Raw genomic sequence first — 12,339 nt, forward strand, 5'->3', positions numbered from 1 at the left:
GTCTAACACGTGGACAATTAAATCGGGTGACGCGGAGTAAAGGCGCGGTCTAATAACTCGTCGCAAATAACCTGCTCCGATACCATGTTAAAATACGGACATCCAACTCAAAACCAAATGGCAATGAGTGGAGAGGCCCTAAAAGATTATAAACCGCAGGATATTAGATAACCCAACCACGTGGGACTAATAATCTCAACATAACTCTCGGTCATTGTAAACACGACAATAACAACCACAATGAGTTCACAAAGTAATAACTCTCTCTTTCTCTTAGAGGTTTTTGATGTGCATTAAGAACATACCTATAGCCTCTGTTTTTGTGGATATGAGCTTGTAGATAGTTCTGCTCTTCCTACTAAAAAGTCACACGTATCATCTCTAAGAATTAGAGCAAAACTAGACAGTTGAGTTATTGCACTCCATGTTGCATAAACATTAATTTTAAAGTTATGTCTTTCTGGGGTTGGCCATATAATACTCTGTTTGGTAATTTCATGTTTCTTTGATGCTTTGGGTTTTGAATAGGAGATTTTCTTTTCTCCTAAAAGACTCTATTACATTTTTCTTTCCAAATGAACTATACTTTGCCAATTCTATGGAGATTTAATCTCTAGGATTTGTCAACAAGTTGGATCCGTATTAGTCTATTTGGGAATTGCTTCTTTGTCAGATAGTATAAATACAATTTTTGATAAAATATGAATTTGAATATTCAGGGATGGAAATGCGAAAAGCTGGTCCAGACTCAATCACAGGAGAATCAAATACAGATATATTAAATCCAGGATTAGGGGTGCAAATAGGTGAATTAAGATTTTCTAATGAGATTAATTGAGGAACAAGCAAAATTTGGAGATTCGAAGCCTAGTAGGCCTGTCAATGGAAGAATATCCGTCGGATATTTAGAAATCCGATATCCGACATGTTAAGCACTACCGGATATTCTATATCCGATAATATCCTATAGGATATCAAAATCAGATATCGATTCCGATAGGCTAAGCTGTCGGATATCCGATAAATATCCGATAGTATCCGGTTATAACAAAAAAGCTTAAAAACCCTTGTAAAACATTTTCATAATTGACATTTATGGGATATTTATCCGACAATATCCGATAATATCCGATACTAGACTCGAAATTAGGATAAATTATAAATAAGTTCCTATACTATCGGATATTAACATTTCGGATGGGATCTAATCCGTTTCCGATATGTTAAGGAAGAAATATCCGATAAAATATCCGATCCGATATCCGATAAAACGGATAAAATCCTATAGGATCTCGAATACTCGGAAACGGATACCGGATATCGGACAAATATTGACAGGCCTAAAGCCTAGCATTTTCATAAGGAGAAAAAGAGAGTCTTCTGCCTTGAATAGAGAAAGAAAAAACAGTTCTATGCGAATTTGGACTAGGGATATCGTGGAGCTAACCCCTAATAAGAAATGATTCAGACTCAATGGGTCTGAGCAGCTCACTGACTCCGTAAACATCTGGGTTATTAGGTTGAGCTACTTGAGTTGGAAGAATATTGAAATTGTTTTAGTTGTGAAATTCAGTTTCCGACACCGTATAATTACACAGATAGTACTTGGATTTTAGGCTCACAATTATATAAACAACAAAATAACAACTCCACAGCTAACAACCAGTACGAGTGGTTGGGCTTTGACTGTCTTTAGCGCATCGAGGAAATGAAGCGACTCACTTAATCTTGGCCTGGCTACAAATCTATACTATAGCCAAGAAACGACCTTGCTACAGATAGGACAGTGGGGGCTGGTCCAGATATAGATATGGAACATGATGTGTCACAATCTTAATGGTGAAGAGGGGAATGATTCTAGCATTGAGATTAGTAATGGTGTGAAATTGGAAATGATTAAAGGTCTGGATTGATTATCCCATATCTGGCTTATGATAGTTGTCCGAGTTATAAAGTTTTCCGCCAAGAAATGCTTGGCTATAGTGCTTGTTCTAGAGCACTGCTTGCTAAAAGCCTGCACTCATTCTGACCCCTCAGAACAAATACGCCACAAATTGGTACCACCAAAATGTCTAATTTTGGAAATCTCACTAGACCAGAGTTTTCATAAATCGGCTATTACTACACTGCGAATGTGTTTTTTTTTTTTTTTTTTTGCTGACTTGATGTCTGAATCTGACTCGGTTGATGACCTGGCTCGAGTAAGATATCAAACCGTTTGTTTTTTATTTTGAGTCAGATCTGACTCAGAGCTAACCACTGACTCGGATCCATTTGAGATAGGGAATAAAATGCCCCTGACTTATCATATCAATGACTCACATATTTTTGAGCCAGGTGAATCAGATCTGACTCAAAAAACAAACATATTGAGTCAGATCTAACTGAGACAGGTGATATCATTCAGATCCAAATGACTCAGATGAGTCGGGATCCAGACGACTCGGATGAGTCACCTCGCTAATATCCGTGCCAGTGATGGAATAACACAGAAATTATTCAGATTTGTGATTCCTAAATACTCATCAAACGCCACAACAAACCGGACAATCAAAAACAAGACCAAGAAAAAAGAACAGACTAATTCAAGGCCACCACTCTAGGCGATTGAATTTTTGAACAATAAAAGACACCAGAAAGCATCAAACTACATTTGGTAAGAGAGAATTTTGTTGTACTCCCTTTTTTTTTTCTTTGGTCGATATTTTGTTTTACTCTTTTATTATTCGGACCTTTGGATCAACGCAAGCAAGAAATCCTTGAAGTTTCCACTGGTTAGCTCTTCAATTTTACTCAAAAACTGAACTCCGTACAAGTTAGCATACTGTTCTTTGATCTCTTTCATGTCGGTGTCAGCTCGAGTTACTATGACACGGGTTAGACCTTCTTTTGTGTTCTCATTGGCGCCAATTGCTAAGGCCATGTCCAGTACCTACATTTCAACATTCATTTTAAAATGAAAATGTATGCATCTAAGAACAAAAATAAAAAAGAAAGAGATATTAATCCGTACAATTTTATACCTTGGCGAAATACAGCTGGGGAGAAGTAAGACAAATAACTGCTTCTTTCAAGATCGATTCATCATGTAGATCCTGTTAAAATCCCCATGAAATTTTACCATCATTAAGTTTTAAACTCAAAGGAGAATGAACGAATGTGTATTTGAATTAAAATGGTAAGCAGGATCGCATCTTAATATACCTCCTGAATGTCGTTACCATATAGCTCCTTGTAATGGTCGAAAACAACCTTAAGATGAGTTTTGCTTCTTGTTGAAAGGATCATTACAACTTCATCATCCTCAATGGGGTTCCTATCCACATTCTTAATGGCATCTCCAAGGATTTTGGCCTCTGATTTGGCTATGGTATCATTCACCTTTGCACCCTCATATCGATAAGCACTCACCAGCGCTACCAATAGCTGTAGAAATTGTCGAAATTCGCATATTAAGCTATGAAATGTGAAACCATCCGAAGCTGATATTACAAATCAGTTTATTGGTTGTGTAACCTTAACAATTGAATTATACATACCTTACGGTTGCTGTTATTAGAGCTGTCAATTTATAACCCGGCTTGCGGGTTGACCCTAACCCGGCTTGTTTCAACCCGTCCCGGCTTGGCTTGTTGTCTAAACGGGCCGGGTTAGGGTTGGCATATACAACCCTACTAGAAAACAAGCCGGGCTAGGGCCAACCCGCGGGTTACCCGTCAACCCGTCAAAATTAATAAATATATCTCTCAATCCCACCAACTCTTTAAAATCCATGATTTGCAAACATATATTAGAATTAGTTAATTTTAAATCAATAAATAAAGCTAATTTTGGATCTACCCAAACAAATATAACAATTTTTAGATTTTAATTAATCAATCAATAAATTAAATTACAACTTAGATTCATCAATCACATATTTATTCGGGATGTCCTAAATTGATAAAAGGACTAGCATAATTTAAACAGTGAGTTAGTCTTACTCACATTAATTTAAACTTATAAAATGATAAAAAAAAAGTAAAATGCTTAGTTGATGTTAGGGTTCTCTGCCTAAGAAAACTAAAGCGCCGTAACCGGCTATATCGTTGATTAAGTGGCAATAAAAACGTCCACTTTACAACTCAGTGGTGGGGCTTCTAGTTAAACACCAAATTGACCTAGGTTCGACCTTTACTAAATGAATAATCCTAAACAATCCTAAATTTTAAATTTAATTTTTAAATTGATAACATTAACAAGCCAACCCGCCAACCCGTCAGGATTGACCCGTCTAGGGCTAGGGTTGGGGTTTTGAGCTTGTTCGTGAATAGTATTAGGGCTAGGGTTGACCCTAACCCTAGTACGGGTTGGCAAGCTAGGGCCGGGTTGACCCTAGCTTGCCCGTTTGACAGCTCTAGCTGTTATTGATGTGGTAGGCCACATCTTCCTCGATGGAATGGTCAAAAAGAGAATGGTAAGCCCTCCTTGCCCCCAAAAGCTCTTCTGATGATCTAGTGCAAGCTATCTCAATGAGTACATTGTATGAGTGGGCACCCTTGCTCAATGCATCTCTTACTAGCCTTGCATCTCTTTCCCACGCATGCATTGTCCATAGCACAATAGCTTTCTGTTTGTGTATTTATCCAACCATATCATTATCGTACTACATTGATTTTCAATTCAAAAATAATGCGCCATTTGAAAGTAAAGGACTCTAAGATACTGAACTGGAATGGGCTTAGGTATTATCCAGCATGTCTTTCGGGCCTTTAATGTCTCATTCGGCCTCATAGTGAGCCCTTCTGTATTTAACTACGAACGATTTTTCAGGGACCATGGTTTTATTAGGCCACCTTCCCTATAATTATAAGGGGTGTCCTAAAACATTGAAATGACTAACCTACTCATAACCTAATTTAATTTAAAACCAACCCAATAACCACCTATATGTATATATATATAACCACCACCTCCTCCCACCACCACAACCCACCATCGCCGATTACCACCACCACCACCTCCGATTATCACCACCACCAACCACCGATTACCACCACCACCTCCGATTATCACCACCACCATCACCTCCGACTATCACCACCACCAACCACCGATTACCACCACCACCACCACCGCCGATTACCACCACCACCTCCTTCGATTATCACCACCACCAACCACCGATTACCACCACCACCTCCGATTACCACCACCACCAACCACCACCACCACTATATATATATATATATATATAGCTTAATTTAAAACATTAACAAAGATATTCTCACAAACCCATTACTTGTCATTCGTTTTTGGTTGAATAAATGAGAAGTAATCATTAAAATGAGTTGAAAATGGAAGTTGCGGAGAGGTTTAATGGAGGGTTTTTTTTCTCAGAGAAAAGTTCGGTTATCACGAATTAATTTTTTCTTAACCGAACTCAGAGTTCGGTTGTTTCGCAAAAAAAATACTTTTAACCGAACTCCTTGTATTAGAACAACACAAGTCCATAAGTTCGGTTCCTTCGCAAAATAAGGATATCACCGAACTTTAGTTTACGAAAATAATGAGAAGTCCACAAGTTCGGTTCGTTCGCAAAAATGTTAAGTTTTCTTTGTAACCGAACTCTACCTTTGAAACTTCGTAACCGAACTCTACCTAATTCTCCAAGAAATAAATTTCGTAGTAACCGAACGTTTGCCTAATTGCATATATGCATATATAAGCCCAGTTCGGTTGATTCGCAAAATATGTTGAAGTTTGCGAACCAAACGAACTTCTAACACTAGGTTACTTTTAACCTGCAGTTCGGTTGGGAACTTGGTTGCGTTGAAGTTTGCGAACTAACCGAACACACAAGATGTACCCAAATAAATTGTTAAGTTCAAAGTTCGGTTACCTACCATTTTATCCTAGGTAACCGAACATTACATTGTACGACCAAAACCTCCATTAACGAGCGAGTTCGGTAACCCGCGTGTTTGGAAAACGTAACCGAACTACACTTTCAGGTGTATTCGGTTACATGTTCTTGACATATGGTAACCGAACTGGCCCAAATCTACATAAAAAATTTCATTTTTTTTGAAAGTTTGGAGCAATTCAACCAACATTATCTAAGTTTGGAGCATACCTGGGTACCCAAATACCCTTCCTACGGTTGTGGTTGGTAAAATCCATTGTTTTTCATGTTTTCCTTCTTCATCTTCTCTAACTTTACTCTCTCAATAATTCTACTTCTTTAAAAAAAAAACCATCTGATTTTTTAATCTCACTAATTATCTTTAACTTAATCATCTCACTAATCATTAAACTAACTATTATTAACACTAACTAATCATCACCCAAAATTAATCAGAAGGGTAATTTAGGTATTAATATAAATATCTAAATAAGGGATGACCAAGATTTACTTCTAATGTCTTTACCCAAAATAAAACCATTATTCCCTCAAAAAGTTATGGTCCCAAAAAATCGTTCTTAACTACACTATACAGTGTACAACTAAGATGAAATGGGAATCGGATCCAAACTAAAAGGGTTGACAAATAATTAACGCTTTAATTAATCAGAATTTAGAAACTAGAACATACCCAGAGAAAGAAGAAAAAAAAAGGAAAATGCGCGTACCTTGAAGCGTGCAAATTCATGTTCGAGAGTGTGGATGTAATTCTGATCCCATTTCTCAAAGTCGCGATGATCTTCTTGAAACAAATTAGGGCATCCTTTTCTGAAAGATTTCTTTTCTTCTGGATGCCATTTTCCTAGTATTGAGATTATTGACCTTTCATCCACTCCAAATCCTGCGAGGAATTAAAACTAACTCTGATCAATTCGATATCACAACAATAAGATTAAACGACAATCTGAATTCTTAAGAAAAATGAGACTGAATTTCCTTTCTGTATATTTCGTACGTAGCAGAACAAATTCTTGTTTGGAAATTTCCACGAATTAACAAAAAGTAACAGAAAATGATAATAAGGAAAAGAAAGAACCTGAGAAAGCCTTTGTGAGAACCCCAATCTCATCAGCCATATCGAGCTAAAATGTATTTTCTGTGTGTGTGTGTTTGGGTTTATGTGTCTGTGACAAATTTAGACAATAAGAGAGAAGATGTTGAGATATGTATGTTTGTATTTGAATTGAAGCTACTAGTTTTATACATAGATCATCAAGGGTATTTTAGGTAATAAACACTTTCCGTTTCTAGCTAAGTAAATTGTCCCCTTCCCCACACCAATCAGTTTCTTTCTTGTCAGTGTTTATGATGTAACGTTGCATCCCCAAATTTAATAGCCATAATAACTATCGTTTAAAACGAGCGTTGAATGAATTAGAGAAACTGGTTAAGACCATAATGGTCGCAGTGGCGTTATTAGTCACGGATGGTAAAACTTTGGTGGTAATTCTGCTTTTCATATTTTGTCCTTTCTGCTTAAAGAAAAATAGTTATCTCTAAGTTCATTAGAAAAAGAACCCTGATTTTGGGCATACCAAAATCTTTCAAGGCATACAAAACAATAGTTCCATCTTGGGTGACCTTATAAGGGGTACCCTAGGGCTGTCAATGGGTACCCATTACCCGGACCCGGAACTGGACCCGGTATATTTGGGTCCGGTTTCGGGTCCTAAAGTTGGACCCATTAGCTACTTAGGACCCGACGGGTAATTACCCGATTGGACCCGAATTTAAACGGGTCCAAACGGGTAATACCCGTTGGGTACCCGCGGGTATCGGGTACCCGTTTATTCATTCTTTTATTCATTATTTTTAGCAAAATTACAAGTATTTTTGCTAATTTTAGCTTTGATATTTTACTCATTTAAATTTTTTCTCTTACATTTAATCTTTATTTAGTACATTAATAAGAAATAATAATAAATTTTTATAAAAATTATTTAAATCCAAGCCAAAAAGAGAAATATATTAAGTTTTTGAGGTTTTTTAAATAGTTTTATTAAGACCCAATGGGTACCCGGAACCGACGGGTACCCGGGTATTTAAACGGGTCCGGTTCTGGGTCCACAAGTTTAGGAACCGGATCCGGAACCGTTAGGAACCGGGCCCGACCATTATAAATAGGGTACGGGTCCGGGTCTAATGATACTCGGGAGGACCCGGACCCGTTGACACCCCTAGGGTACCCTATGGGTAGTTCAATTACCTATATACCCTTAATATAAAAATTTAAAATCAGTTTTCTAATCAAAATCAGTTTCCCTTAACATCTCTTCTTCTTCTTCCTCATCTAGCCGAACTCTTCCCCCTCCTGCGAAAAAAAAGTTCATCATCGTGATTAATTGTCGATTCATAAAAATGTGATCGTCGATTAAACTCAACCACATAATGACTCGTACAAAAGAAACTAGGGACTAGGCAAACCAAATCGTCTTCTAATCCACCAATTGAAGATGAAGGTGTAGAAACTGAAAATCAACCACCAATTGAACCAGAAACTGAACCAACTGCATCTCCAACTCCGGAAATAAGGATAAGAAAGTAAGTTTTACAAACCCAATCTCCTATTTGTTGTTTTTCATCGATTAAATGACGGTTACAGTGTTGGGTTCGGCTCAAAATTGAGTTGCATTTTTAGCCGAATTGTTCATTACAAAAGCTTCCAGTAAGTGTATATGAACAATTCGGCTTAAAATTTCATGAAATTTCAAGCCGAACCTAGTCACAGATAGAGATGCATAGGGGTTCGGCATATTCGATAATCATAATATGTGCCGAACCTAGCAGATTTATGAGGTTCGGCTGTTACGATATTCTCAATATGTGCGGAACCAATAACAATATTTTAACCCAAAAAATAACAAATTGATGTTCGGCTCATACGGTTTTCGAAATATAAGCCGAACCAGTAATTATTATTTTTCTGGCTATTTAGGATGTTGTTCGGCTCATAGATGTGAGCCGAACCGTTCATCAATTGGTAGATTCGGCTCATAGATGTGAGCCGAACCTCAACATGTTTCGCCGAACCATGATCAAAAAAATCATCTAAACAACCTTTTATAATTCTGAAAATTATCTTAATCACTAAACAAAGTATTTAATCACTAATCAATATTAATAACACTAATCGTAAAGGGAAGATTTTCCATTAAAAAAAGATTGGGTTAAGGGGTAATCTGATTTTGCTATTTCACAACCTTTTTTGTCTTCATGTGGTATGCCTCGAAAGATTTTGGTATGCCCAAAATCAGGGTTCTAGAAAAATGTCATGCATATTAGGCAAGGCTGCTAATTGGGGTGCCAATTTGTTTGGGGGTGTACCAACCCAAATGCAAATTGTTGTTTTGTCCTATATGTAAAGTGGTACACTCCCAGACAATTTTATACCCCTATTAGCAATCTTGATATTAGGTGGGGTAGTTGAGAATAAACATCCACACATGACACATCTATAATTCTACCAGAGAGGACTTTAGAAGATGTAGGAAATGCGACATGCGCATCACTTGTACCGATTTGTTTAGCCAAGATTCAATAATTGTTTGTCGAGTTATTTGTCCAATCTGCAAAATAATGCCAGTTGTGTGTGAAGTGTGAAGGATAGCCAAACCCATACATCTTCATTACTGATCTGGCATTATCACTGATGTTCCTACGTAACTGATTAATATGTTAGCTGGAGGAGATCTTGCCAAGATGATACTCTTTCATTTACAACGTTTATAATGAACGCGCGATTGGGGATATTGAAATTAATTGGGGATAAAGGAAAGGGGCAAAAACGGGATCCAAATATCAAATCAGGGTCACCCCTTATCTATGTATTTTACCTACTACCTAATCTACCCCTTACTAATCAGGTTTAGTGATTGATTATAATTAGAAAAAATCTTAAATATTTGTTAAATGATTAGTGTGTGTATTTATTTGTATTTGGGTGAGTGAGGTGAGAGTAGAAGGAGGGAAAAAGTATTTTGAAATGGAATTTTTTTGGTGAAAATGGAAGATGATTGTGAAGAGAGAATTGCTGCTAAGAGGTTGGAAATTTGATTTTTTTGCTTTGAATCCACCATTTTTGCAGCTGAAAAGCTCGGTGCCGGCATGGACGTGGTATGAATACAATGCCGGAAGCATCCATACCGGCATGGTATTCATACCACGTCCATGCCGGCACCGAGCTTATCCCCCATTTTCAAATTCAAGCCGGGATAGTATTCAACCAAAAAACTATGCCGTTATGCTAAGCAGGGGGTCCGGGATGTGTTCGACCTGACCTGCCGGTACTGCTACCGGCATAGTATGTTGCTTAAATTTCTCTGCCGGCACATGATGTAAAGTATCCAGGAAACTTAAAAAAAATTTCACTTGACTACCGGCATTGATAGATTTCTATCGAGCATGCCGGCATTTAGTTACGGCATTGAATGTTAGTTACCAAGCATGCCGACACCGTTTTCCGACATGATCTTCATTAATTCCGGCATGGTCTTCATCACTTTAGGTGACGTAAAAAAAATCCGACATGGTCTTCATCACTATCGGCATGGTCTTCATCACTTACGACATTTTCTTCATCACTACAGGTATGGTCTTCATCACTTCCGGCATGTCTTCATCACTACCGGCATGGTCTTCATCACTTCCGACATGGTCTTCATCACTTCTGAATGTAAAAAAGGAAAAAATCGTTTTCAAAGTGAGGAGACGGCAGAGAAGGAAAAGAGAATTTGAAAGGAAGTGGGGAAAATTTAAAATTTGAAAGGGAATGGGGAAAATTTGGGTATCAAAACCCTAACCTCAAAGAGATTAATAAGAAGTGTAGATGGAAATGGGGGATGTGATTTTGTTTTTTGATTTTAAGTTTTTAGATTCTTATTTTAAGGGGAGGGTATTTTAGTATTTTTGCCCCCAGAAAACACCCGTTAGCAAACACTATTGGTCGGGGGAAGTAATTAATATCCCCCAATTAGTTTCAATATCCCCCAATCGCGTGTTCTTTATAATCGTGTGCAGCAGTACGTTTATAATCGGGTGGTCGTGAAGTTTTGAGTGAATTTTCCGTACCGATGGAAATAGGATTGAAAATCTGGGTGGAGTAAACCAGTATCGTGAGGCGATCAAATTTCTAGGAGGACATTTTATTTTTCTAATTATTACGAGAAAATTTTCCGCATTTTTTATATAACAGGTGGTTGTGATGATACTTGATAAAACACTTGTAAAGTAAAACAATTTGTCCAAATTGACTAAGTGAATCAAACAAAATAGCATTCATAATTTTCAATGGTTGGGGTTGTGATGGTTAATTATCATGAAAATAAATAAAATTTGGGTTGTACAGTATTTAGAATTTTGGGGGCGGCTGAAACACCCTCAAGCCGCTCCTTAGTTCCACCATTGGTTATACATTACGCTTTTTTGGTCTACCCAATAATAAAAGGCGCGCTAGCTTGTAAATTATGGAATTCAAATGGCTTCCTCCTTTTTATGGATAAATAAAATCTGATGTAGATGGTGGCCTGGGAGTACAAGGATGGTTGAATGTTTATGGTGTAATTGGTTTGAGTGTGACTCAATGATCTCTACCTTCATCCAAGTTATATATATATATATATGAGGAATTTCAAATATCTTAGGTTCAGGAAAAAAAATCCTGATTTCATAACTTCATGTTTTTTTCTTTAGTTTATCCTTGTCATATTCTCAATAACAGATAATGATGTTTATGCATCATAAATAAGGGAATATATGTAAGAAGCCATATTGGAATTATAATTCTACCTATCTAATTCGACAAGCCAAATCCAAAATTCCGCCTATGTAATTTGAGCAGAGGGAGAAATATTCTGGCACCAAGTACCTTAGAGGTTTCGTATTTTACAGAAGAAGTGCTTGGAGTTTCTTAATACTATTAAGCCAAGATTTTAATCCACTAGACAAAGATGTTTTATCCATATTTAATAAAATTCATGCTTAAAAAAAAGAGATTTGGTTAATACCTTTTTCTTTTTTCTTGCTTCTGGAGGTAAGCACTAGTCCCCCTTATGTTTGATTTAGTTTGATTAATAACTTGGCCTCCTAATGTCTTGAGAAATCTTTTGATTGATCAGTCTATTACATGTTGAACTAGATAATAGTAAAGATTCTTTTCATCAACAGAAATGATCTCAATCAATCTAAGCAATACAAACAAAGAGTTTATATATATACTCTCCAGACAGATACGTACAACTACAAATAGACTAACCACCAGATGACTGACACGTACACAAGCTGACACATACTTACTGTTACAATTATAACAAGAAAATGATTAGAGGGTCAAACTTGGAGAAGCAGGTCTTGTCATTGAATGATGAAAACTTCCACGAAAAGTTAGATGAAAAACTTTT

General features: G+C 37.0%; 1 protein-coding gene across 1 annotated transcript; it reads right to left on the reverse strand.

The window, feature by feature from the left end:
• Positions 1-2,484: 2,484 nt before the first annotated feature.
• Positions 2,485-7,127, reverse strand: LOC113308559 (annexin D4-like). Its single transcript, XM_026557024.1, has 7 exons — positions 6,981-7,127; positions 6,613-6,785; positions 4,409-4,609; positions 3,540-3,557; positions 3,205-3,426; positions 3,024-3,095; positions 2,485-2,932 (listed from the first exon to the last, which is right to left on the reverse strand). Exons 1-7 carry the CDS (start codon positions 7,018-7,020, stop codon positions 2,723-2,725), a joined length of 936 nt encoding a protein of 311 aa, XP_026412809.1. The 5' UTR covers positions 7,021-7,127; the 3' UTR covers positions 2,485-2,722.
• Positions 7,128-12,339: the final 5,212 nt, after the last annotated feature.

Source organism: Papaver somniferum, chromosome 9 (genome assembly GCF_003573695.1).
Source record: "Papaver somniferum cultivar HN1 chromosome 9, ASM357369v1, whole genome shotgun sequence".
Lineage (NCBI taxonomy): Eukaryota > Viridiplantae > Streptophyta > Magnoliopsida > Ranunculales > Papaveraceae > Papaver > Papaver somniferum.